At 43.7% G+C, this 27998-nt stretch overlaps 1 protein-coding gene across 1 annotated transcript in view; it reads left to right on the top strand.

Annotated features, from left to right (window-relative positions):
* The window catches only part of LOC144684760 (immunoglobulin superfamily member 22-like), a 137578-nt gene that overhangs the window by 67802 nt on the left and 41778 nt on the right, over window positions 1-27998 (top strand). Inside the window, exons 12-16 of the mRNA XM_078548947.1 lie at window positions 456-740; window positions 12984-13108; window positions 20274-20415; window positions 20821-21117; window positions 26591-26893. Coding sequence (XP_078405073.1) covers window positions 456-740; window positions 12984-13108; window positions 20274-20415; window positions 20821-21117; window positions 26591-26893 — 1152 coding nt within the window. The remainder of the gene's footprint in view (window positions 1-455; window positions 741-12983; window positions 13109-20273; window positions 20416-20820; window positions 21118-26590; window positions 26894-27998) is intronic.

The following is a 27998-nucleotide window of genomic DNA, read 5'->3' as shown; positions in this document are numbered from 1 at the left end:
AAATATTGTTCCCACCTACATACTGGCAAATAGTTTCACGACTATACTAGTGGATGTGTATAAACAGAACATATCAAGGGTAATTTTCACCTTCACAGTCTGTCCGATTTTCTACCCTTTGAAATCATGAAAATATGGGCAGGTGATCCACTCTGCCAGATTACCCACTAGGTGATGAAGGTGTAAATTATCCATCTTCAATAGAACTTTCTGAAACCATGTACACATATGTAGCATAGGTGCACTAGAGAAGAAAGATAAGAACTGAAGTGGGTAGAGCCATGTAATCATAGCCAAATATCAGAATACGGAATAGCTGATTATTGAGGACAGGTGTTTGCAGAATGTGAACAATTGTTCTCAGTTAATACCACCTGTGTTCTTAAAATTCTTTTTGTTTTGTTCAAGGAAGACTATACGGTGATTGATAAACTACTCTTCTTTGACCTCCATAGGGCTCCCCATTCAGTTCCCAAGTGCATTGAAGAATGTTCATGTAAAGGAAAAAGGCAAAGCTCGATTGGAGTGTGAACTGAGCTCCAAAGATGTTCGAATCAAGTGGTTAAAGAATGGCAAAGAGATCACCAGATCCCCAAAGTACAATATGATGCATGAAGGAAGACGGGTTGAGCTGATTATTGATGATGCTGAGCTTGATGACAGTGGGGAATACACAGTTGTTGCCGTGCAAGACAATGATGATCAAGAGTACACCTGTTCCTGTGCATTAAATGTTCAAGGTAAGAAGAGCCCATTTTCAGGAACAGGAAAAAGCTGTCAGACCTAAGAAGTCTGTCCCTTTTGGATAAACTAAGCCCACTTACCCACCTTTTCAACATCCTTTACTCTCCTGAAGTCCATCCAATTGTTTTTTCAACTCACTCATACCTCACTGCGGTGTGCTTCTCTACTAATTTATTTCACAATTCTGTTGCTCTTTGAGTGAAAAACTTCCACCTGACTTCTTTTCTTCCTGCAGGATATTGTTCTGGGGGAGGATGATCAGCCAGAGGTCGTGGTCCACATTGGTACCAATGACTTAGGTAGAAAGTGGGATGAGGTCATGTGATCAGAACTTAGGGAGCTTGGTCGAAAGTTAGCAAGCAGGACCTCAAATGTAGTAATCTCTGGATTATTCCCAGTGCCATGTGCAAGTGAGTACAGAAATAGGAGGATAAGGCAGATGAATGTGTAGTTGGAAAGATGGTGCAGGAGGGAAGGCTTCAGATTCCTGGGACACTGGGACTGACTCTGGGGAAGATGGCACCTGTACAAGCCAGATGAGTTGCACCTGAACCGAGCTGGGGCTGAGTTCCTTATGGGGCATTTTGCTTCTGCTGTTGGGAGGGCTTTAACCTAACTCGGCAGGGGTGTGGGAACCAGGAGACAATATTAGAGAGGAATACCAGGTGCACAAAACACTGAGAGAGACAGATAGCTCTAGTACAGAGAACAGTGAGTTAATAGGTGAAGTCAGAGTAAGAGAGAAAGTCATGAAGTCTAAATCAGGGTTACTGTGCATGTATGTGAATGCACGGAGTATAGTAAATAAGATCGAGGAGTTGCAAGCGCAGATTGCCACGTGGAAGTATGATGTTGTGATGATAACAGAGACCTGGCTCAAGAAAGGGCAGGACTGGATGTTAAATATTCCTGGGTACAAGTTGTTCAGAAAAGGTGGGAAAGGAAGAAAAGGAGGAGGGGTGGCAGTATTGGCTCAGGAGAGCATTGCAGCGTTGGAGAGAGAGGATGTCCCAGAGGGTTTAAGGACAGAATCAATTTGGCTACAGCTAAGGAACAAAAAGGATGCAATTACATTGCTCGGCGTAGTCTATATGGACTGCCAACTAGTGGGAAGAATGTAGAGGAACAAATCTGCAGGGAAATTACAGAGAGATGCAGACATTATAGAATAGTTATAAGGGGGCACTTTAATTACCTGAATGTAGACTAGGGCAGTGGTAGTGTAAAGGGGGAGAGGGGCAAGAATTCCTAGATTGTGTTCAGATGAATTTTCTACAGCAGTATGTGTCCAGTCCAACAAGAAAGGATTCACTGTTGGACCTGGTTCTTGGAAATGAGATGGGCCAAGTAGATCAAGTGTCAGTGGGGGATCATTTAGGAGACAGTGATCATTGTGTCTTAAGGTTTTGGATGACAGTAGGAAAGGACAATGTGCAATCCAGAGTAAGAATAATTAACTGGGGGAGAGGCGACTTCAATGAGGCAAGAATGGAACTGGGTCGGATAGACTGGAACCAAAGGTTGGCAGGAAAAGCTGTAGCTGAACAATGGGCTACCTTCAAAGAAGAAATGGTTTGGGCACAGTCAAGGTATATTCCCTCAAATGGGAAAAGTAAGACAAACAAATCCAGAGCTCCCTGGATGAAAAAGGAGATAGAAATTAAGATAAAGAAGAAAAAGTGTGCTTGCGACAGGTGTCAGGTAGAAAATACAATCGAGAACCAAGCAGAATACAGAAGGTTCAGAAGGGAGGTGAAAAAGTAAATAAGAGAAGCAGAGAGGGGTTATGAGAAAAGATTGGTAGCCAACATAAAGGAGAATCCCTAAGTCTTCTATTGGCACACAAATAGTAAGAGGGTGGTAAAAGGAGGAGAGGGCCGATTAGGGACCAAAAGGGGGATTGACACATGGAGGCAGGAGGCATGGCTGAGATGTTAAATGAATACTTTGCATCTGTCTTTACCAAGGAAGCAGATGCTACTGAGGCTGCGGTGACAGAGGAGGAAACTCTGTCACTAGAAGGATTCAAAATTGATAAGGAGGAAGTGTTGCATAAACCGTTGGTACTTAAAGTTGACAAGGCACCGGGACCGGATGAGATGCATCCGAGGATATTGAAAGAAACATAGAAACTAGGTGCAGGAGTAGGCCATTCGGCCCTTCGAGCTTGCTCTGCTATTCATTATGATCATGGCTGATCACCCAACTCAATAGCCTGCTCCCGCTTTCTCCCCATACCCTTTGATCCCTTTCACCCCAAGAGCTATATCTAACTCCTCCTTGAAAGCATACAATGTTTTGGTCTCAACTACTTTTTGTGGTAACGAATTCCACAGGCTCACCACTCTCTGGGTGAAGAAACTTCTCCTCATCTCAGTCCTAAATGGTCTACCCCATATCCTCAGACTGTGACCGCAGGCTCTGGACTCCCCCACCATCGGGAACATCCTTCCTGCATCTACCCTGTCTAGTCCTGTTAGAATTTTATAGGTTTCTATGAGATCCCCCCTCATTCTTCTGAACTCCAGCGAATATAATCCTAATAGACTCAATCTCTCCTCATATGTCAGTCCCGCCATCCCAGGAATCAGTCGGGTAAACCTTCACTGCACTCCCTCTATAGCAAGTACTTCCTTCCTCATATAAGGAGACCAAAACTGCACACAATATTCCAGGTGTGGTCTCACCAAGGCCCTGTACAATTACAGCAAGACATCCCTGTTTCTGTACTCGAATCCTCTGGCTATGAAGGCCAACATACCATTTGCCTTCTTTACTGCCTGCTGCACCTGCCTGCTTATCTTCAGCGACTGTTGTACAAGGACACCCAGGTCTCGTTGCACATTCCCCTCCCTCAATTTATAGCCATTCAGATAATAATCTGCCTCTTGTTTTTGCTACCAAAATGGATAATCTCATATTTATCCACATTATACTGCATCTGCCATGCATTTGCCCACTCACTCAGCTTGTCCAAATCACACTGAAGCACCTCTGCATCCTCCACACAGCTCACCCTCCCACCCAGCTTTGTGTCATCTGCAAATTTGGAGATATTACATTTAATTCCCTCATCTAAATCATTAATATATATTGTGAATAACTGGGGTCCCAGCACTGATCCCTGCAGCACCCCACTATTCGCCGCCTGCCATTCAGAAAAAGACCCATTTATTCCTACTCTTTGTTTCCTGTCTACCAACCAGTTTTCTATCCATCTCAATACACTACCCCCAATACCATGTGCTTTAATTTTACACGTCAATCTCTTATGTGGGACTTTGTCAAAAGCCTTCTGAAAGTCCAAATAAACCACATCCACTGGCTCCCCCTCATCAACTCTACTAGTTACATGCTCAAAAAATTCCAGTAGATTTGTCAAGCATGATTTCCCTTTCATAAATCCATGCTGACTCTGTCCGATTCTGCCACTGTTTTCCACGTGCTCAGCTATTAAATCTTTTATAATGGACTCTAGAATTTTCTCCACTACCGACTGGTCTATAATTCCCTGTTTTCTCTCTGCCTCCCTTTTTAAATAGTGCGGTTACATTAGCCATCCTCCAATCTGTAGGAACTGTTCCAGAGTCAATGGAATCTCAGAAGATGACTACCAATGCATGCATTATTTCTAGGGTCACTTCCTTAAGTACTCTGGGATGTAGATTATCAGGCCCCGGGGATTTATTGGTCTTCAATCCCATCAATTTCCCCAACACCATTTCCTTACTAATATTGATTTCTTTCAGTTCCTCCCTCTCACTGAATCCTGTGTTCCCCAACATTTCTGGTATGTTATTAGTGTCCTCCTTTGTGAGGACAGAACCAAAGTATGAATTTAGTTGGTCAGCCATTTCTTTGTTCCCCATTATAAATTCCCCTGTTTCAGACTGTAAGGGACCTACATTTGTCTTCACCAATCTTTTTTTCTTCACATACCTATGGAAACTTGTACAGTCAGTTTTTATGTTCCCTGCAAGCTTACTCTCGTACTCTATTTTCCCCTTCTTAATCAATCCCCTGGTCCTCCTTTGCTGAATTCTAAACTGCTCCCAATCCTCAAGTCTGTTGTTTTTTCTGGCCAATTTGTATACCTCTTCCTTGCATCTAATACTATCTCTAATTTTCCTTGTAAGCCATGGTTTGGCCACCTTTCCTGTTTTACTTTTGCGCCAGACAGGAATAAACAATTGTTGCAGTTCACCCATGCGCTCTTTGAATGTTTGCCATTGCCTATCCACCATCATCCCTTTAAGTAACGTTTCCCAATCCATCATAGCCAACTCGTGTCTCACACCATCGTGGTTTCCTTTATTAAGATTCAGGACCCAAGTCTCAGAATCAATTACGTCACTCTCCATCTTGATGAAGAATTCTATCATATTATGTAAGTAAGAGGGGAAATTGCAGGGCCACTGGCTATAATCATTCAGTCTTCCCTAGACACGGGGAAGTTGCCAGAGGACTGGAGTATTGCAAACATATTACGCCCTTGTTCAAAAAAAGGTTGTAAGGATAAGCCCAGCAATTACAGACCAATCAGTTTAACTTCAGTGCCAGGGAAAATTATTCAGGATAGAATTGGTTGTCACATGGAAAAATGTGAGTTGATTCGGAAGAGCTAACATGGATTTCTAAAGGGGAAATTTTGTTTAACTAACTTGCTGGAGTTTTTTGAAGAGGTAACAGAAAGGGTTGATCAGGGTAATGCTGTTGATGTGGTGTACATGGACTTTCAAAAAGCATTCGAAAATAGTGCCACACAACAGACTTGTCAGCAAAGTTATAGCTCATGGAATAAAAGGTACAGTAACAAAGTGGATAAAAAAATTGGCTGACTAATAGGAAACAGAGGGTAATGGTCAATGGATATTTTTTGGGTTTGTAGTGGAGTTCCTCAGGGGTCGGTATTGGAACCCTTGCTTTTCCTGATATATATTAATGATCTAGATTTTGGTGTGCAGGGAACAATTTCGAAGTTTGCGGATGATACGAAACTTGGAAGCATTGTAAACTGTGAGGAAGACAGTATAGAACTTCAAAAGGACATAGACAAATTGTTGGATTGGGAAGATAGATGGCAGATGAAGTTCATTGTGGAGAAGCGTGAGGTGATGCATTTTGGTAGGAAGAACATGGAGAGACGATATAAAATAAGGGGTGCAATTCTTAAGGGAGTGCAGGAGCAGAGGGACTTGGGTGTATATGTGCATAGATCACTGAAGGTGGCAGGACAGGTGGTAAGAGCATTAATAAATCATATAGTATCCTGGGCTTTATTAATAGGGGCATAGAGAACAAGAGCAAGGAGATTATGCTGAGCCTATATAAGACACTAGTTACACCACAGCTGGAGTATTGTGTGCAGTTCTGAGCGCCACACTATAAGAAGGATGTGAACGCATTGGACAGAGTGCAGCAAAGGTTACAAGAATGGTTCCAGGGATGAGAAACTTCAGCTATGAAGATATATCGCAGAGGTTGGGACTGTTCTCCTTGGAGAGGAGATGGCTAAGAGGAGATTTGATAGAGGTGTTCAAAATCATGAGGGGGCTGGATAGTGAAGATAGGGAGAAACTGTTTGCTCTCGTAAAAGGATCGAGAACGAGAGGGCACAGATTTAAAGTAATTTGCAAAAGAAGCAAAAGTGATGTGAGAAAAAACTTTTTCATCCAGTGAGTGGTTCGAGTCTGGAATGCACTGCCGGGAAGCGTGGTGGAGGCTGGTTCTATCGAGGCGTTCAAAAAGGAATTAGATGATTGTTTCTATGTGCAAGGGTATGAGGAAAAGCCAGGAGAATGGCACTAAGTCATAATGCTTATTCAGGGAGCCGGTAAAGACACGATGGCTGAATGACCTCCTTCTGCGCCTCATTCTGTATTTCTGTGATTCCTAATTCTCAGTTTAACTTACACCCTTGATATTTGAACTTTTCGTAAGAGTTCATGCCTGGATTAATTTTGTTAATGCCCTTCATCAGCTCAACAATAATTAAGTCAATTTGAAGTCCGACCTTTTCCAGAGGAAATCAGCTGAACTTCTGTATCATCTTCTTATAGTTTAAACGTCTGATACATGCAGTTATAAATAACGAATATGATGTCAAACCACTATACACTTTATGGCTGTGCAAAACAGAAACATTTACAAAACCATTCTCCAACCAAACTAACTGGATTGTTTATTGATAAGTTACCTACCTCCATGGATGAATGTTTGGTGATAAAGGCAGTAATGTGGTTGTGAGGCATTGGCACATTTCAGGATGTTTGTGAGAAAAATAAGATGATAGTTGAAGAATGTTGAGTGATGATAGTGCGTTTCTTAAGTGATGATGACAATTTTGAAGAAGGATGGTACAATGCTGAAGGATAGAGACAGATTGAAGATGTCAGCAAGCCATGGGTCTGAAGGAAGTTGAGTGGTTTGGAGTTGAATTGGAAAAGGATTGAGTCGGACAATAGATATCATGAAAGCAAAGACAATGTTAACAGCTGAGGGGGAGATAGAAGAAAAATGGCAGAAAATTGAATACTCCTGTCACAGGTTGATTTAATAGAGAGTCAGATGAAAATCTGTGTATTGAGGGGAGAAAGAGAAGGTTCAGTCGGCGAGGCAGTGGCAAATATGAGGATTCTCTTGATTTTGGATATAAAGAAATCCATGAGTTCCTCACATTCAGGATATGGCTCAAGGATGGGACTATGGAGGAAGGAGGACTGAGCAAGTGGTTGCGATGGAGGAGAGAAGGTAGCTTTCCATGTGGATCTTGGAGTAGCAGGAAGAAAACACAAAGAGGATAACAACAGCAAATGCTAGAAATATTTAGCACATCAGGTAGAATCCGGTGAGCGATAAACAGTCAATTTTTCAAGTCGATGAACTATCATCAGAACTGGAAAAAGTTAGATGTAACACGATTTCAGCAAGTGCAGAGCATAGGGCTAAGAAAGACAAATAGGCAACAGTCATTGTAGAACAAATAGATTTTCTGGTCATTATCACATTATAGTTTGTAGAGGTTTGCTGAGCGCAAATCAGCCGTCATGTTTCCTACATTACAGCAGTGGCGATGTAGTTGGTAAAGCTGAGTTATTTTAAAACCCCAGAGGGAAACTTTAAACAACTGTCATAGCCTATAATTTTAAGTGTTGTGTTTGAGATGCGACTCTAAATTCAGGAATCAGACCACCAGTTCTCGAAGTTTTACATTAAACTAAATGAAACATTTTATTAATTTACAAAAGTTAAAATATATATACATATGGCTACAAATTACTACTATCATAACTTTTAACAAATTCCCAAACTAATCTCCATTAAGGCAACAGCAACCCATAGACTTAACCAGACACCAGGCAAAGCATTTTCACTTTACGAATTCAAAATGAGGTTCTTTACACTTTGATTCCTGTGGAGACAGTGGTAGGCTCACAACTGCTTTGATGTTACATTGCCTCTGCTCCGCACACCCGAAAACTGCAGAAGTTATACCTACCACCGCCCACTGAATGTAAATTCTCATTGTATCACTAGCCGCTTCTAACAATAAAACCGCTTTCATAGTACCAATTTTATTAATAATATAAACATATGGCTGGTATCTGCTAGATAGGTGTCAGTTTTCACCCCACTTCATGAATGTTGTATTCAAAAAATGCAAATGCATGCCATCTCTCTTACATATCAAAACTGATACACATCAAAGCACCCAGACTAGCTGGCTTTAATTCAATTAAGTCACACCTACTGACTAAACCTCTATTTTAAAAGAAAAATATTTTCCAATAATATTATATACATTAATAGCTTCATGACAGGCGACACTTCCGAAAGTGCTTCATTGGCTGTAAAACGATTGAGACATCTGGTGTCATGAAAAATCACTACGTAAATGCAAGCCTGTCTCTTTGGTGATCTGCCAAAGGGTATGTTTTCTGTTCATTTCTTCATGCCTCACAGTTCTGTGCTTTCCTTTTCAGTTGCTTGTAACAGCATCCCATTTTCAACTTTAATGAGCGATATCACTAGGCAAAAGAATACATGAGGTGGTTTCCCGTTGTCTTCCTCATGTGTGCTTAAAGAAAGCACAAGTATTCTTCCCGCAGGATCCTATGGCTGTGAGCAGCCATTGACCCTTGAGGTTCTAACTCTCCTGCCGTCATCACCAAAGGTTTGCTGGTTTTGCCATCGGCCATAGCTTGTAACCTTGGGCATGGTACCCTTATTCGGGCCTGATCCGGCTCACAATAGGACAGGGACAACCTACCTCTGAGGTCTCAAATGATCCTGCTACCCATATAATAGCAATAAGAATAAAAATGGAGACCCCTGAACTAGAGGGCACTGCACATGAGAGAGATCAAATGTGAGCACGTGCATTTAGGATATGAGCTGAAGAAGTTAATGACCTCGGTGATGTGAGAGTGTGCACTCAGGAGAAGTGTGCTTGGGATAAGGTTAATATGCAGGATTGAGAGCTATAATCTTGATATAGGCTAAAAAACTTGCTTCGGACAGTGAGAGAAACTTGCGAGGAAGGTATGCAATTAAGAGGATATGAGAGGTGCATAACAGGGATATAATATTAGAACGCTTGGTTGTGCAATTATTAGAATGTCGAGGGTGCAAGAGAGTGTAACCAGGAGGGCATGAAAGGACACAATCAGAAAGTGTGTGAATGTGTAGTTGTGATGACATGAAAGGGGGTTTAGCAGGATGCAAGTGGGCGGTTAGGCAGGTGTAATAGTGTTAGAAAGGTATACGAATATGTGGTTGGGAGAATATGATAGCGTATGATTAGGTTGAGGTGAATGTGTGCAGATTGGAAGGTTGGAGTACATTACCAGGAAGATGTGAGTATCTGTGATCATGAGAGAATATGTGTATCATTTGGAGAATGTGAAAATGTATGATTGAGAGGGTGTGAGTATGCTGTCAGGAAGATGTGTGAATATGCAGTTGGGAGGGTGTATTGCTGTGCAGTTGGGTGAGTGATCAATGGGTGTGATAATGAAGATGTGAAAGTGTGCAAGCAGCAGTTTGTAATAGTATTTGGGTGTGATGACTCAGTCGATGGTAAATGCTGAGCTGCTCAAATCCCAGAGGGAAACCTGAAACAATTGCCACAACTAATTTTCAGTTTGTATGAATTTCGAGATACATGCCTTGAATTCAATACTAATAAGACCACTAAGTCTTATAGGTTTTTATAAAACTAGATTAAACATTTATTAATAAGAGGAATGATTTTTAAATACATATGTAGATCTACAAATGACTACTATGCAGATTCTGCAAGCCTGTGCCAGTTACCCAGGCAGCTCCCATAACGCCTACATACTGAGACACTCCCAGGCGCCAAGGCTCTTCAGTGCTCCAGCTCAGCTGGATGGATAGCTACTGGGTGACAAGGGCTATCCATTCAAAAGGTGGCTCATGACATCTCTCCGCCATCCAAGAACAGAGGCTGAGCAGCGGTACAATAGGAGCCATGCCTCCACAAGGGCCATGGCAGAGAGAACCATCGGTCTTCTCAAGATGCACTTCCGATGCGATTCAGGGAACACACTGCAATACTCCCCAGATCGTGTGTCACTGATAGCGGTTGCATGCTGCACTCTCCACAATCTGGCGCTGGAAAGGGGGGATGCAGTGGAGGAAGAAAATGTAGACGCAGATGCTCTAGCTGCAGACTATGAGTCCAGTAGTGAGTCTGAGGATGAGCTCACTTAGGGGAATGCTGAGGGGATAGACGCTGACCTGGGCAACCTCCAGGGAGGCAGGGACACCAGAGGGCTTTGATCCAACGATCCTTCAGTTAGCCTACCACAGATGGACCTCCAGCACATGCCAGGGCTGCAGGCTCCATACCTCGAACCCTGAGAGCAACATTTGCCTGGTTAGGAACTTTAACTATGTGACTTGTCAATAAAGCTCAATGACAAACAAGTCACTCATAATATCGTGGGTTCCTGTACACCTGCAGAACTAATGAAGCATCCAGAGGCTTGTTGAGAATTAAGAAATTCCTTCACAATTTAATGATTACATACTACAATACAGAAATGAAAGTACATTAAAAGGTGTTGAGCAGCACACTGAATGAAAAGCAACTAATACGGGAGCAAAAGAAAACCACCAGTGTTGTGTCTAAGGTGATTTATGTTTACATTTGCAGGTGCTACATCTAGATGCTGCCCCCTCACCAGCACTGGCATTGGAGACAGCCTGCTCACTCTGCTGTCCTGTTAGCCTTGATGACCTTGGCAGGCGTCCTCTGGCCCATGGAGCCTGTGCTGGCCCCGACTGGAAGGGAGCGGCCAGTGGCACGGCTGGCATCTCCCCAGTCGCCGCAGCCTCATCAGATGCCACGGTTACTGGCAGAGGGGCGGAGGAGCTGCTGCCCTCATCCGGAGCGCCCTTAGAGGAGCCTGCAGAGACGACATGCAGCTTGTGCGCCAATGTGAGGTCGCTTCGGACCTCCCTACTCACCATTGATGGATGGGCACCTAGCTGGGATACTGGGTGCTCAATCCATCTCCCATACTGACACTGACTAGCTGTGGTCAATGCCGCTGTGAGGGCTTGCAGGTCCAAGCGCTTCCTCAGGAAGCCCTTATTATTCTCCTGGAGGAGCCCCTCCATGAGAGTTGCCACTTTCTCCATGGAGGAGGCATTGTGCTCAGCCATGAGGGTCATTACATTGCTCATGCTCCGCATGGACTCCTCCATCACGGAAGTCATGGCACCCATTCCCTCATGTATCTCCGCCAGATTTTCCTGCAGATTGTACTGGACTTTCAGCATCTGCTGCCTCAGGGACAACTCCAGAGGCACATCATCAGCCACCGACTGAGCATGTTCCTGGTCTCCAGCAGTCCAGAATGCCGGCACCCTGGGCATTCTCTGCCTCCACCTGCACCCCAAGCGACTGTGAAGTGCCCTCACCACTGTGCACCGGGACACTAGCCGATGATCTTATCCCCACCGAGGTGCTGGTATCTGTGCTGGTGCCTGCCTGGCTGAGATGATGTGTGTATATCTTCAGGGCCCTCAGGGGTCAGTGGTGGTCCCTCTGCCTCCTGAGTCTGGGCGTGCTCTGGAGAAGCTGAAAGGAAGAACAGGACAGTTGCTGAGTTGAAGTCGTTCCACTATTACTCTATTTTACAATAAATTCCAATAACATTATGAGAATTATTATATCTTATTGACAGGGGGTTTGTGAGCGAGTGAGATTGAAAGGTAATAGAGCATATGATTGGGAGGGGTGTGAATATATAATCAGGAGTATACATAAATAAGTGATAGGACATAACATAAGAAATAGGAGCAGGAGTAGGGCATTTGGCCCCTCAAACCTGCCCTGCCATTCAGTAAGATCATGACTGGTCTGCCCCAGGCCTCAACTCCTCTTTCATGCCAGCTCCTCATAGCCCTCAACTCCCCAATATTTCAAAAATCTATCTACCTCCTCTTTAAATACTTTCAATGATCTAGCCTCCACAATTCTCTGAGATAGAGAATTCCAGACATTCACTACCCTCTGAGAGAAGAAATTCCTTCACATCTTAGTTTTAAATGAGTGTCCCCTTATTCTGTAGCTATGTCCCCTAGTTCAAGATTCCCCCACTGGCGGAAACATCTTCTCAACATCTACCCTGTCAAGCCCCCTCAGAATCTTGTACTTTTCAATAAGATCACCCCTCATTCTTCTAAATTCTAATGAATCAAGGCCTAACCTGTTTAGCCGTTCTTGATAAGTCAACCCCTTCATCCCAGGAATCAGCTGAGTGAATCTCTTTTGAACTGCTTCCAGTTGAAATGCCAGTATATCATTTCTTAAATACGGGGACCAAAACTGTACACAGTACTCCAGGTGTGGCTTCACCAACACCCTGTACAGTAACAAGACTTTCCTATTTTTAAACTCGAACCCCCTAGCAATACAGACCAAAGTTCCATTTGTGTTCTTACTTACTTGCTGCACCTGCATGCTAACGTTTTGTGTTTCATGCACAAGAACACCTAGATCGCACTGTACTGTACTTTTTTGGAGTCTCTCTCCATTTAAATAATAGTTTTCCTTTTGATTTCTCCTACCGAAGTCCATGACCTCACACTTTCCTACATTAAACTCCATCTGCTCACATGTTCCATGGGGAGCATGTGAGCAGCGTGTGCTGTGGCTATGGCTTGTACTATGCATTAACATATGTTTAATTTTTACATATTTCCAGAACGATTTGCCACAGTGAAGAGTGGAATGTCTGATGCCCACCCTCAGACAGGCCAACCTGCAGAATTCTGTGTGGTGCTGAACGACGAGAAAGTTGATGGAGTGTGGCTAAAGGATGGAAAAGAGGTTTGTATATGTTAGCATGCAGATCATTATTATGAGTTACAGTAAAAGTTAATACTGAGAAAACCTCTAGCTACATTATGATTGTCATGCTTCCTGGGTGATACTGACCCAGGAGGCAATGGTGTAGTGGTATTGTTGCTGGACCAGTAATCCCGAGACCCAGAGTAATGCTCTGGGGACCCGGGTTCAAATCCTGCCATTGCAGATGGTGGAATTTGAATTCAATAAAAAATCTGGAATTAAAAGTCTAATTATTGTCGATTGTTGTAAAAACCCATCTGGTTCACTAATATCCTTTAGGAAATTTGTCGTCTGGCCTACATGTCACTTGGCCCTCTGAAATGGCCTAGCAAGCCGTGACAAAGTCTCAAAAAAGGAGACGGACCACCCGGCATCGAGCTAGACACCAGAAACGACAACAGTGAACTCAGCCCTGTCGACCCTGCAATGTCCTCCTGTTATCGTGTTATGTGGCACTACCACCGTGCTAAATGGGATAGATTTCGAAAAGATCTAGCAACTCAAAACTAGGCATCCATGAGGTGCTTTGGGCCATCAGCAGTAGCAGAATTGTACTCGAACACAATCTGTAACCTCATGGCCTGGCATATACCCAACTCTAACATTATCATCAAGCCAGGGGATCAACCCTGGTTCAATGAAGAGTGCAGGAGGGCATGCCAGGAGCAGCACCAGGCAAACTGAAAAATGAAGTGTCAACCTGGTGAAACTATAACACAGGACTACTTGCATACCAAGCACCATAAGCAACAAGTGATAGACAGAATTAAGCGATCCCACAACCAATGGATCAGATCTAAGCTTTGCAGTTCTGCCACATCCAGTCCTGAATGGTGGTGGACAATTAAACAACTCCCTGGAGGAGGAGTTTCCACAAACATCCCCATCCTCAATGATGGGGGAGCCCAACACACCAGTGCAAAAGAGAAGGCTGAAGCATTTGCTACAATCTTCAGCCAGAAGTGCCGAGTGGATGATCCATCTCGGCCTCCTCTGGAGGTCCCCAACATTGCAAATGCCAGTCTACAGCCAATTCGATTCACTCCACCTGATGTCAAGAAACAGCTGAAGGCAAAGGCTATTGGCCCTGACAATATTCTGGCAATAGTACTGAAGACTTGTGGTCCAAAACTTGCTGTGCCCCTAGCCATGCTGTTCCAGTACAGCTACAACGCTGGCATCTGCCCGGCTATGTGGAAAATTGCCCAGGTATGTCCTGTACACAAAAAGCAGGACAAATCCTACCCAGCCAATGACCGCCCCATCGGTCTGCTCTTGATCATCAGTAAAGTAATGGAAGGGGGTCATAAACAGTGTTATCAAGCGGCACTTGCTTAGTGGCAGCGAGTTAGCAATAACCTGCTCACTGACGCACAGTTTGGGTTCCGTCAGGGCCACTCGGCTCCTGACCTCATTACAGCCTTGGTTCAAACATGGACAAAGGAGCTGAACTCCAGAGGTGAGGTGAGAGTGACTGCCCTTGACATTGAGGCAGCATTTGACTGAGTGTGGCATCAAGGAGCCCTAGCAAAACTGGAGTCAATGGGAATTAGGGAGAAAACTCTGCATTGGTTGGAGTCATACCTAGCACAAAGGAAAATGGTTGTGGTTGTTGAAGGTCAGTCATCTCAGCTCCAGGACATCACTGCAGGAGTTCCTCAGGGTAGTGTCCTCGGCCCAACCATCTTCGGCTGCTTCATCAATGATCTTCCTTCCATCATAAGGTCAGAAGTGGGGATGTTCGCTGATGATTGCACAATGTTCAGCACCATTCACGACTCCTCCGATACCGATACCATGTCCAAATGCAGCAAGACCTGGACAATATCCACGCTTGGGCTGAAAAGTGGCAAGTAACATTCATGCCACACAAGTGCCAGGCAATGCCTGTCTCCAACAGGAGAGAATCTAACCATCACCACTTGACATTTAATGGCATTATCATTGCTGAATCCCTCACTGTCAACCTTCTTGGGCTTACCATTGACCAGAAACTGAACTGAACTAGCCACATAAATACTGTGGCTACAAGAGTAGGCCAGAGGCTAGGAATCCTGTGATGAGTAACTCACCCCCTGACTCTCCAAATTTTTAGATTATATTTCTTGTCCACCATCTACAAGGCACAAGTCAAGGATGTGATAGAATCTTCCCACCTGCCTGGATGAGTGCAGCTCCTACAACACTCAAGAAGCTTGACACCATCCAGGACTAAGCTGCCCACTTGATTGGCTTTCCATCCACAAACATTCACTCCCTCCACCACCGGCAGTAGCAGCAGTGTGTACCATCTACAAGATGCACTGTAGGAATTTGCCAAGGCTCCTTAGACAGCACCTTCCAAACCCACAACCACTACCACCTAGAAGGTCAAGGGCAGCAGGTAGATGGGAACACCACCACCTGGAAGTTCCCCTCTAAGTCACTCACCATCCTGATTTGGAAATATATTGCCATTCCTTCACTGTCACTGGGTGAAAACCCTGGAACTTGCTTCCTAACAACACTGTGGGTATACTTACACCACATGGACTGCAGCCGTTCAAGAAGGCAGCTCACCACCACCTCCTCAAGGGCAACTAGGGATGGGCAATAAATGCTGGCCCAGCCAGCGAAGCCCACATCCCATGAATTGATAATAAAAAAATACAACTGTTGGTTGCAGTACAGGCTCTATACATTTATTCCCTTCCACGCCTACTCATCAGTCTGAGTTTGGAGGGTACCCACCTGCGAACATAGGAAGAAGCTAGGAACAGGAGTAGGTCATTTCGTAAATTAACCCTATTCTGTAATTCACTCAGATCATGGTTGTTCTGTGACCTAACTCTTTTGTCCCAGATCCTTTAATACCTTTGGATAACAAAATTCTATTGATCTCAGATTTAAAATTAACAATTGATCTAGTGCCTATTGCCATTTGCAGAAGAAAGTTCCAATCTTCTATAGCCCTTTGCATGTGGAATTGTTTCCTAATTTCACTGCTGAAAAGTCTAGCTGTGATTTTTAGATTATAGCTCTTCATCCTAGACTCTCCAATTAGCAGAAATAGTTTCTTTCTATCTAATCTATCAGCTTCCCTTAATACTTTGAAAACTTCATTCAAATTATCCCTTAATCTTCTAACTTCCAGGAAATATAACACTAGTTTATGTAATATGTCCTTGTAATTTAATCCTTGGAGGTCAGGTATCTTTCTGGTAAATCTGTGCTGCACTCCTACCAATGCCAATATATCCTTCCTAAGGTGTAGTGCTCAGAATTTCTCCCAGTACTCCAGGTGTGGTTTAACCAGAGTTTTGTATAGCTATAGCATAACTTCTACCCCTTTGTATTCTAGTTCCCTAGATATAAAGGTTACACTTTCTGATTATTTTCTGTACCTGTCTATGATATTTTAATAATCTAATTACTTAGATCCTTAGTCTCTTTGGGCCTCTGCCATTTTTACCTTTTATCCACTCAGAAAGTGGGGGACCCTTTTTGGTCCAAGGTGGATGAAATCCACTTGCTACAGTGTTACCCGTTCACCTATAATTTTATACTTCCATTTACACTGCTTACAATGCCGCCTATCTTTGTATTATCAGCACATTTGGATATGTAGCTTTTTATCCCATTATCTAAGTTGTTAATAAATACAGTGAATAGTTGAGGCCCCAATGCAGACCCTGTGGGACATCATTAATTACAGCATTCCAATTAGATTACCTGCTTATTATCCCTAATCTCTGTCTCCTGCCTTTTTGAAGAGATAACAGAGGGGGTTGATGAGGGTAATACTGTTGATGAGGTGTACATGGACTTCCAAAAAACGTTTGATACAATGCCGCAAAACAGACTTGTGACCAAAGTTATAGCTCATGGAATAAAAGGGACAGTAACAATGTAGATACGAAATTCACTGAGTGACAAGAAACAGAAGACAAGGTTCTTGGATGTTTTTTGGACCTAGAGGAAGGTTTGTAGTGGAGTTCTCAAAGGCTTGGTGTTGGGACCCTTGCTGTTCCTGATATATATTAAAGACCAAGACCTTGGTGTACAGGGCACAATTTCAAAATGTGCAATTGAAATAAAACTTGGAAGCATTGTGAACTGCGAAGAGAATAGTGTGGAACCTTAAAAGGACATAGGCAAGTTGATGGAATGGGCAGACAAGTGGCAGATAAAATTTAATGCAGAGAAGTGTGAAATGGTTCATTTTGGTGGGAAAAGCACAGAGAGATATAATATAAAATAAAGAGTAAAAATCCAGAGGTGATACAGGGTTAGAGGGACCTGAGTCCTGAGACCTGTGCATAAGTCATTGAAGCTGGCAGGACAGGTTGAGAGAGCGGTTGATAAAGCATACAGTATCCTAGGCCTTATAAATAGGGGCATAAAGTACAATAATCAGGAAGTTATGTTAGACTTGTATAAAACACTGGCTTCAGCTGGAATATTATGTTCAGTTCTGGGCACCACACTTCAGGAAAGATGTGAAGGCATTAGAGAAAGTGCAGAAAAGATTTACAAGAATCATTCCAGGGATGAGGATTCCAGTTATGGACATAGATTGGAGAAATTAGGACTAATTTCCTTGAAGATAAGAAGATTCAGAGGAGTTTTGATGGAGGTACTCAAAATCATTAGGGGTCTGGGCAGAGTAGATTAGGAACAACTGTTTCCGCTGGTGGAAGGATCAAGAACCAGAGGGCGCAGATTTAAGGTAATTGACAAAAGAAGCAATGGAAACATGAGAAACTTTTTCACGCAGCGAGTGGTTAAAGATCTGCAATGAGCTGTCTGAGGGTGCGGTGGAGGCAGGTTCATGTAAGGTGATCAAAAGAGAATTGGATTATTATCTGAAAAGGAATAATGTGCAGGGTTACAGTAAGCAGGCAGAGGAATGGCACTAAGTGCATTGCTCACTCGGAAAGCTGGCACAGACATGACGGGCCGAATGGCCTCTTTCTGTGCTGTAACAATTCTGTGATTTGTGATCTTATTCCTTCATTGGTGCCTCTGACTTCTCCTCCAGTACAATATATTATTCAAAAGTGCCATAACATCTCACATGAACCATTGAGTACAGCTTGCTGACAATCAATGTACAAGGCTCCCAATTGATCTGCAGCAACCACCTCCTCCCCCTTCCAATGCCATAGTCTGTTGCTGAAATATTCAGTCATTTCATTTTACTTAAAGTCTGCAATAGTAGTTTCCCCCATTGTCGCATTCCTCTTTCAAGTATGAGCTGCACTACAGAAACGGAACAGTGGACTAATGATCTAGAGCCATAAGTTCAAAGCCCACCACAGCAGCTGGGGCAGTTTAATCAAATAAAGCTGAAATAAAAAGCTAGTAACAATTATAATGAAACTACTGGAAAAACCCATCTGGTTCACTAATGTCCTTTAGGGAAGGAAATACGCCACCCTTACCTGGTCTGGCATATATGTGATCCAGACCCATACCAATCTGGTTGACTCTTAACTGCTCTCTGAAATGGCCTAGCAAGGCATACAGTCGTATCAAGCCTGTACAGAAAAGTTACACCAGACGGACTGCAGTGGTTCAAGAAGACAGCGCACCATCATCTCCTCAAGGGCAATCAGGGATGGGTAATAAATGCTGGCCTTGCCAGTATGCTCTCATCCCATGAATGAATAACAAGAAAACAACAATGGGTATTTAAATAAGCTAACTCCCCATGTTTTACATCAGGGTCAGCAATGCAGGTTAGCTGCAGATGGAAGTCCTGCTTCCAGAGCACAGCACCAATGTAAATGGTCTTGTGGATCTAATAATGGAATAAGAATCAAGGTAAAATGGAAGGCGACTGGCTACAGCCAGTTCTGCCCACCACTCCACCCACTCCGCCACCGTCACCCTACCACCTCCTTCAACAATTCCCCCTGCTCTGGTGTAATATAATGTGCGCTTCACCCTGTGCCACCCTCTTTAAGAACATGTATGGACCCACTGAACTGTGAGTATCTGCGCTGGTGGTGGGTGCACGTGAAAGATGTGATGGTGCAAGCTCCAATGGGTTGTCCACCTCCGAATGCTTGGAATCTTCTTGCTGTGTGGGCTTCCGACCCTCTGCAGCTGGCCCTGTGGGAGACATAAAGGATGATGATGATGAGAGGTCAGGACATTCAACATATTTTCCCATAGCTAAGAATAATGAAATGACATCTTAGGTATTGACAGCTTGATGCACAAGGAGCATTGTCATGCTTCCCTTGGACATGAGGATGATGAGGCGTTTCCACTCTGTCTACACTGAACACCATTTCCCTATCCTCAGCATAACTGTGATTTTCCACTCTGGCCAGATCAAGGGCCTGCTTCTCGAAGAGTTACAGTGATGCTAGCTGTGGAAACCTGCTGTCCATGCTTATGGGTCTAAGGGGCTGCTGAGCATACACCTCTCCCATCATAGGAACTCTATGCACCCTCATAATGCCCTTCTCTTTTGTACTCTGGTGAGTGCTGACCAGGAGGCATGCCATCTGGTTCTATTCTTGCACACATCTTGCCAGACCTGGGAAGATTATTGAAACATTTCTGACACTGCATCCAGTTCCTCCTCTCCACCCCTCTACGGCTGACCTTGTCAGCCACCTCCAACCATGCCTTCTTTGTGAGCTTTGCAGGCAATCTGTTGCCACTGGCAGGGAACAGGACGTTTCTTCTGTCTGTCACACTTTGAGTAGCACCTCCAGTGAGGCATCCAATAAATGTGGGATTGCCCTGGCATGGGGTTCTTTTCTCACTGCCCTTTGTTCAGTGCCATCCTCCATTCCTTGGGCAAACAGCAACCTCAACAATGTTTGCCATTGGCTGCTACTTCAGTCCCCCTTCCTTTCCACACCTGCTGCAATTAATTGGGAGGTGAACATGACTCCAAAGAAATTAACAACTTTGCATATGAAGGTGTTCATGTTGTTGATACGGTGTGGAGTTGGGATGCGGAAATGAAAGTGATGCTGGGGTCCCAACCCGGGTATTGAAATCCAGTTTATACCACTATAGATTTACTTGCCTCATTTATTTAAGAAATCTGGCTCGTGTTAGGCCGTAAACTTTTTCCTTAATGTTCAGACCCCTTATTCCTTTAGTTTCTTTTTCTCTTATTTATTCTTTGTTTTTTGTTCAGATTACAGACACAAAAGATATACAGATTGTAAAACAAGGAGCAGTGCACAAACTGATCATCAATAAAGCAGGTGAAGAGAGTGAAGGAAAATACACATTCAGAGCAAAAGGAGCTGAGAGTGAGGCCATACTCTCTGTTGCAGGTATTGATGCTGTCTATTACTCAGAACATTAAATTCAGAGTGTACTTGGTTCAACTTACAATTATACGCCTGGAGGCAAATTTTCATCTTCACCTCCTGGGCAGTAATCTGGTGGAAAAGATTGCTTACCAATTATTGAACCTGACTGATTTTCATTCCAATTAATTTTCCTTGTAACATTGAGAAAACTGATAGAACTCAATTTAATTTAGGGCTTCTGTCCCATTGCTTTTTTTTTCCTCCTGTGTCCAGGCTGATGCCATAAATGCAATTAAGGTCATGATATCTTGTTATAACCGTAGAGGAAATATCACATTTGTATAGGCGAATTAGGATTATACACTTGGCATAACGAGACTATAATTTTGGAACTTGAATATTTTATCGTCTTTTTCTTTTTTGTAGATCCACCTGTTATTGATCCTGATCTACTTGCAGTGTTATCCAAGGATCCAATCACTGTTAAGGCAGGACAGACAGCAACTATTAAGATCCCATTTAAGGGGAAACCCATCCCTAAAGTTTCGTGGTTCAAGGATGCCATTGAGGTGTTTGAAGATAATAGAACAGAGATAGAGAAGTCTCCTATACAGACAGTGTTAGTACTAAAACACTGCATAAGGGAGGACAGTGGGAACATCATGTTGAAACTCAAGAGTGATTGTGGATCAGCTTCAGCTAATCTGCAGCTAAATGTCATTGGTAAGCTAAAGAAGAACTAACGCTCTTTTTGTTCGTCTTTCTTTCTTTGTGATCTATATGCAGTAACAAAAAGAACCACTTAAGACGCATGACCAAGGATGTGATTATTTTATATGCCAACCATAAGAGTATGCTGTCTTCCAACAGCATTACAGTATGAAACAAAAACAGAAAATGCTGGAAAAACTCAACAGGTCTGGCAGCATCTGTGGAGAGAGAAACAGAGTTAACTTTCTGAGTCCGTCTGACTCTTCCTCAGAACTTTGGAAGGAGACAGCTCATCTGGGGAGGAACAGGATATAAGAGAGGAGGAGGAAGAGGAGGCAGAGAGGTCAATGATGCCCTGCACCAGTGATGGTGGCAAAACCCAATGCCTCTGTGAGCCTCATTTGTTGTGAAAGATGAAGAGTCATATGGACTTGAAATGTTAACTCTGTTTCTCTCGCCACTGATGCTGCCAGGCCTGCTGAGTTTTTCCAGCATTTTCTGTTTTTATTTCAGATTTCCAGCATCCCCAGTATTTTGCTTTTATCATAGCATTACAGTATGTATTGCCAAAGATTTCCTTCCTATATAGGTTTATTACCAGCCTGCAAAATTCCTTTGAAAACACCAGCACCATCATGTATTCCTCTTGCTCCAGTGTGTGGGACAAAAGGTTATCCACCAGCACATTGGGCTGAAGTTCTGCCACCAAGGTGGGAAACAGAAGCCGGATTTATTTACAGATCAGAAACCCACCTCAAGTGTGTGAAACTGATTAAAGTTAAGATTTTTGCGTGGGGAAGCCCTGGGTTTTCTGTTCAAGTAGTGCCAGTTGGAGTGGAAAATGAGGCAGGTCAGATGAAATATAGGACTGATTTATACTCCCACAGTAGCCATCACTGAGGCTGCCAGTTGTCCTAAGTGAGAGATCTGCTGATTGTGCCAAAGCTGCATCAGAGGGAAGTGAGATGTCACGGCGGAGCGAAAGTATCACTTCATTGATGCCAACCTGGATCTAATGCTGGAGGCCGTGAGGGACAGGAGAGATGTCCTCTTCCCAGAGGGTGGCAAAAGCAGACCAACTCTTTTGCACAGCAGGAGAACCTTTCTGTCCAGAATCATCTCTCTCCGTCCCCTCTTCCTCCTCCTCTCTTATACCCTGTTCCTCCCGAGATGAACTGTCTCCTTCCAAGGCCCCACCGTCCTCCAGGTCCACACTTTCCTGGAGGGCCATGTCATGGAGAGCGCAGCAGATTACCAAAATGACCGAGACCCTTGCAGGATGGCACCTCCTGACTGGTTCAGATGCCGGAATCGCATCTCCAGAAGCCTGATGGCCTGCTCAATGGTTGTCTATTGAGCAGGTGATATTGGTTATATCACCTCTCTGCTTCTGTCTGGGGCTCCCGCAGAGGAGTGAGTAGCCATCTCTTCAAGGAATATTCTTTGTTCCCTAGGATCCACCCACCTTGAGGGGTGAAATGAAGACCTGAGGATGAAGGAGGTCTGGACTGTTTGAGGAAGAAGGAGGCCTGGCATCTGCTAGGAAAATGAGTGCACACGTAGAGGAAGCTCTTGTTGTGGTTCCTGACCAATTGGACATTAAGGGAGTGGAAGACCTTCCTCTTGCTGAATCTGAGTGGGTAGTCACTGGGTGTCTTGATGCCATTTGTATGTAATCAATGATGCCCTGCACCAGCGATGGTAGTGAAACCCAATGTCTCTGTGAGCCTCATCTGTTGTGAAATGAATGTAGCTCCAGCTCTGGAAAAGAGGGCATCAGTGATCTATGCGATGCAGTGGTGTGCTGCCACTTGTAAGATGCCACTAAGATCTGCAGTGGATCCTTGAATGGAGCCAGAAGCTAAGAAATTCAAGGACGTATTGACTTTGACAATTACTGGTCGGGCAAGACGACCATTGCTATGAGGTGTCAGGTCTTCGTTAATATCAGCACATGTGTCTGTAACCATCTGCATGGAGAGTTGCTGTCACCTGCAGCAATGGGTCGTGGTCAAATCCAGGTAGGTCTGTCTTTGGTGGTAGATCCTGTGTTGAAGTTGCGGCTTCCGTTGCCTTCTAGCCCTTTCCTCTCTTCTGACCTCCTGCTGCTTAGGGCTTCACCTTTCCATAAAAGTGGGGGATCAACCCTGGTTCAATGAAGAGTGCAGGAGGGCATGCCAGGAGCAGCACCAGGCATACCTAAAAATGAGGTGTCAACTTGGTGAAGCTACAACATAGGATCACTTGCATGCCAAACAACGAAAGCAGCATGCGCTAGACAAAGCTAAGTGATCCCAAAACTAATGGATCAGATCTAAGCTCTGAAGTTTTGCCACATCCAGTTGTGAACGGTGATGGACAATTAGACAATTCACTGGAGGAGGAAGCTCCACAAATATCCCCATCCTCAATAATGGGGCAGCCCAGCACATCAGTACAAAGGACAAGGCTGAAGCTTTGCAACAGTCTTCAGCTGGAAATGCCGAGTGGATGATCTATCTTGGCTGCCTCCTGAGGTCCCCAGCTTCACAGATGCCAGTCTTCAGCCAATTCGATTCACTCCGTAGCTGAATGCACTGGATACTGCAAAGGCTATGGACCCTGACAACATTCTAACAAAAGTATTGAAAACTTGTGCTCCAGAACCAGCTGTGCCCCTAGCCAAGCTGTTCCAGTGCAGCAGGCAGGACAAATCCAACTGGCCAATTACCATCCCATCAGTCTACTTGCAATCATCACCAAAGTGATGGAAGGAGTTTTCAACAGTGCTATCACTTATACAGAAATACCTGCTCATGACTGCTTAGCTTGGGATTCGTCCGGACTACTCAGTTCCTGACCTCAGTACAGCCTTGGTACAAAACTGGACAAAAGAGCTGAACTCAGGAGGTGATGTGAGAGTGAGTGCCCTTGACATCAAGGCAACATTTGACCAAGCATGGCATCAAGGACCCCTAGCAAAACTGGAGCCAATGGGAATTGGGGGAAAGCTCTCCACATTTTAGAGCCATACCTATCACAAAGGAAGACGGTTGTGGTTGTTGGAGGTCAATCATCTCAGTCCCTGGATATCGCTGCAGGGGTTCCTCAGGATAGGGTCCTAGGCCTGACCATCTTCAGCTGTTCATCAATGACTTTCCTCCTATCAGAAGGTCAGAAGTGAGGATGTTCACAGATGACTACACAATGTTCAGCAATATTTGTGACTCCTCAGATACTGAAGCAGCCTATGTCCATATGCAGCAAGACCTGGACAACCTTCAGGCTTGATAAGTGGCAAGCAACATTAAGGCCACACAAGTGCCAGGCAATGACCATCTCCAGAGGAGAGAATCCAACCATCTCCTCTTGACATTCAATGGCATTACCATCACTGAATTCCTCATTTTCAACATGCTGGGGGTTACCATTGACCAGAAACTGAACTGGACTGGCCATATAAATACTGTGACCTCAAGAGCAGATCAGAGGCTGGGAATTCTGCAGTGAGTAACTCACCTACTGACTCTCCAAAGCATGTCCACCATCTACATGGCACAAGTCATTCCACTTGCCTGGATGAGTGCAGCTCCATCAACACCCAATACGCTTGACATTATCCAGGACAAAGCAGCCTACTTGATTCGCACCCCATCCACCACCTCCAACAACCACTCCCTCCACTACTGATGCACAGTGGTAGCAGTGCATACTGTCTACAAGATACATTGCAGCAACTCACCAAGGCTCCTTCAACTGCACCTTCCAGACTGCAACCTCCACCATCTAGAAAGGCAGGGGCAGCAGATTCATGGGAATGCCATCAGCTGCAAGTTCCTCTCCAAGCCACACACCATCCTGACTTGGCACTGTATCGCCGTTCCCTCACTGCTGGGTCAAAATCCTGGAACTTACTCTCAAACAGCACTGTGGGTGAACCTACACCGTATGGACTGCAGTGGTTCAAGAAGGGGCTCATCACCACCTTGCCAAGGGTAATTGGAGATGGGCAATAAAAATGTTGGCCTAGCCAGCGACGACCATGTCCCATGAAACAATAAAAAAAGACTCCTGAAGCTCAGCCAAACATTCACAATGTGGCCACCTGGTAAATGTATTAATAGAACCAGATGACCAGACTTCCATTTACCCAGATGGCCTCATTATGCTAATGCCAGATCACATGGCTCTTTTCAGTCCTACATTTTACCTGAAATTAAAGAAACGATCCCAAAACATAATTGTCTTATAAACTTTGCATTCATAACAGCTGTAACTCCATTGGCCCAACCAGCAAGCCTATTAGTTTCAGCTTTGGATATAGAGAGCTAACAATGTAACAGAAAGCTGCTGCAAACCCTTTAGATGTTTTGATTGGTAGATCACGCGCCAGCTGCACAGACGCATCTTAAAGGTGGAAAACTACCGAATATGTGCTTGTGGAAAATGCAGTGAAAAGGAGGACTGATGGAGGTGGAGACTTTATTTTCTGGCTGACATTCTTTTCCAAATAAGCTGTTTGAAACTGAAGACTAGTTCATTGAGCAGCACCTACTCACTAGTGATCTTCTCATCAACACTCAGTTAAGGTGCACCTAGAACTGTACTCATCTGTAGAATTCATCACACTCTCGATGTTGGCATGCATTCAAGAGCTAAGTGCCAGAGGAGAGATGAGAATAGCTTTCCTCGATGTCAAGGCAGCATTCAAGCGTGGCTGAGTGTGGCATCAAGGAACCCGAGAAAAATGTATGTCACTGGGAGTGAAAAGAAAAACCCCACCCTGATTGGAGTCATACAAGACACAAAAGAAGATGGTTGTGTTTGTCAAAGCCAATTTTCACATCCCAAGATATCATGCAGTGTCGCTTAAGGAAGCATCCTTGGCACAACCATCTTCAGCTGCTTCTTCAATGATTTTCATTCCACCATGAAATCAGAGTGGAGCTCATCTCCATTATGAAATAGCCCATACCAACTGACAGCAGGACCTGACTAACCTATTCAGGCTTGAACTGATAAATGGCAGGTAATATTTGTGTCACATAGGTGCCAGAGAATGAAAGTTAACAAGAGAAAGCCCAGTCATCGCTCTCTGCCCTGCAATGTCACGATCATTGTTGAGTCCTCCCAACATCAATGTCCTTGAGGACCCCTTTAAACAGAAATTTAACTGAGTGGGGCATAACTGCACCACTGATGTAAAAGCAGGGAAAAGACTGGAAATTCTAGGACAAGTTGCCTACCACCTGACACCTTGAAGCCTTCTTATCACCTGCAAGGCTCAGCTCAGCAGCATGATCGAATACTAACCACCCATTTGAGAGTACAGCTACAACAACACTCGACAAGCTTGACATCACCCACAGAAAGTTGCAGAGCTACAAAAAAATTGACAGAAAGGTCAATATGATGGCTTAACTCTAAATGCATAGTTAAACTTTAAGAAGATTGATGTTCCTTACTGCTAATAGAATCATTCTGCTTTTCCATTTACTTAATGCAGATAGACCCAAACCTCCTCAAGGAAAATTGGAATTCCTGGAGCACACTAGGAAGTGTATTACAATGAAATGGAAGGCACCACGTGACAATGGGGGCAAACAAATAACCAGCTTCATAATTGAAAGGAAACTTGTTGGAAAAAAATCATGGATCAAGGTTGGTGAGGTTGACAGCAACACTACAACTTTCTCCACCAACAAGGTTGAAGAAGGACAAGCATACCAGTACCAAATCCGAGCAGTGAACAGTGAAGGAATGAGCGATCCCCTCATTTCTGAAGAGATCTCAGCTGGTGATCCCGTTGGTAAGTGTGCACATTGAGTTTTCAATCTATCATTAATAACAGTACAGCTTATAGAAGCTGAAATTAGAATTGAATCCTTCCTTATAAAGGCACTACCACATTCTTAACTAGTACATTATACTAAATTAAACCTCTGTTCATGGAGACATGTCGAAGCTTTTCGTCTTGCACTCATTAGGACACTTCACAAGAATACTAATGCAAAAGGAAAACAACAATTTATACTGTGAAGAGAGTGCTGATTGGTTGGCAAGTGCACTCTGACACTGTCCAACATTTGATGTGATTCCACGATTGGACAACATTTGCTAAATAATCCTCAATGTGCTAAGAATTATGTTGACAACTTAAGATTGTCAGTTGGGCTCACAGTGTGGTGCATTTGCGTGTACTGGAAGCTACATATATTAATACACAATGCCCTGTTCTTGGCAGATAGAAAGAACATGTACACAAATTATGACTGTTTCAGCTAAACAAAATAAGTGACAGTCATTTGCTGACTCATTCCTCAGGTCAATGCCTTGACCAATCAGGGTCAATCTGCCTAGTTTAAATTTCAAGCAATGCTTGGCAGTTAACTGTCAGTCACCATCAACTGGTGCATTCTCCATGGCAACGCCTCTACCAATCAGAGTACACTTGCCAACCAATCGGCACACTCTGCTCATACAGTATAAATTGTTGTTTTCCCTTTGTATTGGTATTCTTGTGAAGTGTCCTGATGAGTGCAAGATGAAAAGCTTTGACATGTCTCTTTCTTCAGCAATACTCAGTTCTGTACTGCCAAATGACTATTTATTATTAAATTCCAAAGTATTCTTTTTACTTCAAGCACTTGAGATATTTCTCAAGAAGAGTTACAGTGTGACATAAATGCAAGCATTTTATTTGCGATCACAATTAAAAGGGCAGCCATTACAAATAGTTAAAATTAAACTATTTACTTCCCCAAAATTCTTTAAATTGTTCACTGGTGAGATTCTCATCTCCACTGTTTTTCCATTAGCAGAAAGACAGAATTATTCCACCTATGATAATCATACCCCCATGGCCTACAAGGTGAAAATTTCCTCTCTTTGAAATTTGCAACAACACCCTAAAC

This window comes from Cetorhinus maximus, chromosome 9 (assembly GCF_964194155.1).
Source record: "Cetorhinus maximus chromosome 9, sCetMax3.hap1.1, whole genome shotgun sequence".
Classification (NCBI taxonomy): Eukaryota; Metazoa; Chordata; class Chondrichthyes; order Lamniformes; family Cetorhinidae; genus Cetorhinus; species Cetorhinus maximus.
This window is presented reverse-complemented; position numbering and strand designations above follow the sequence as displayed.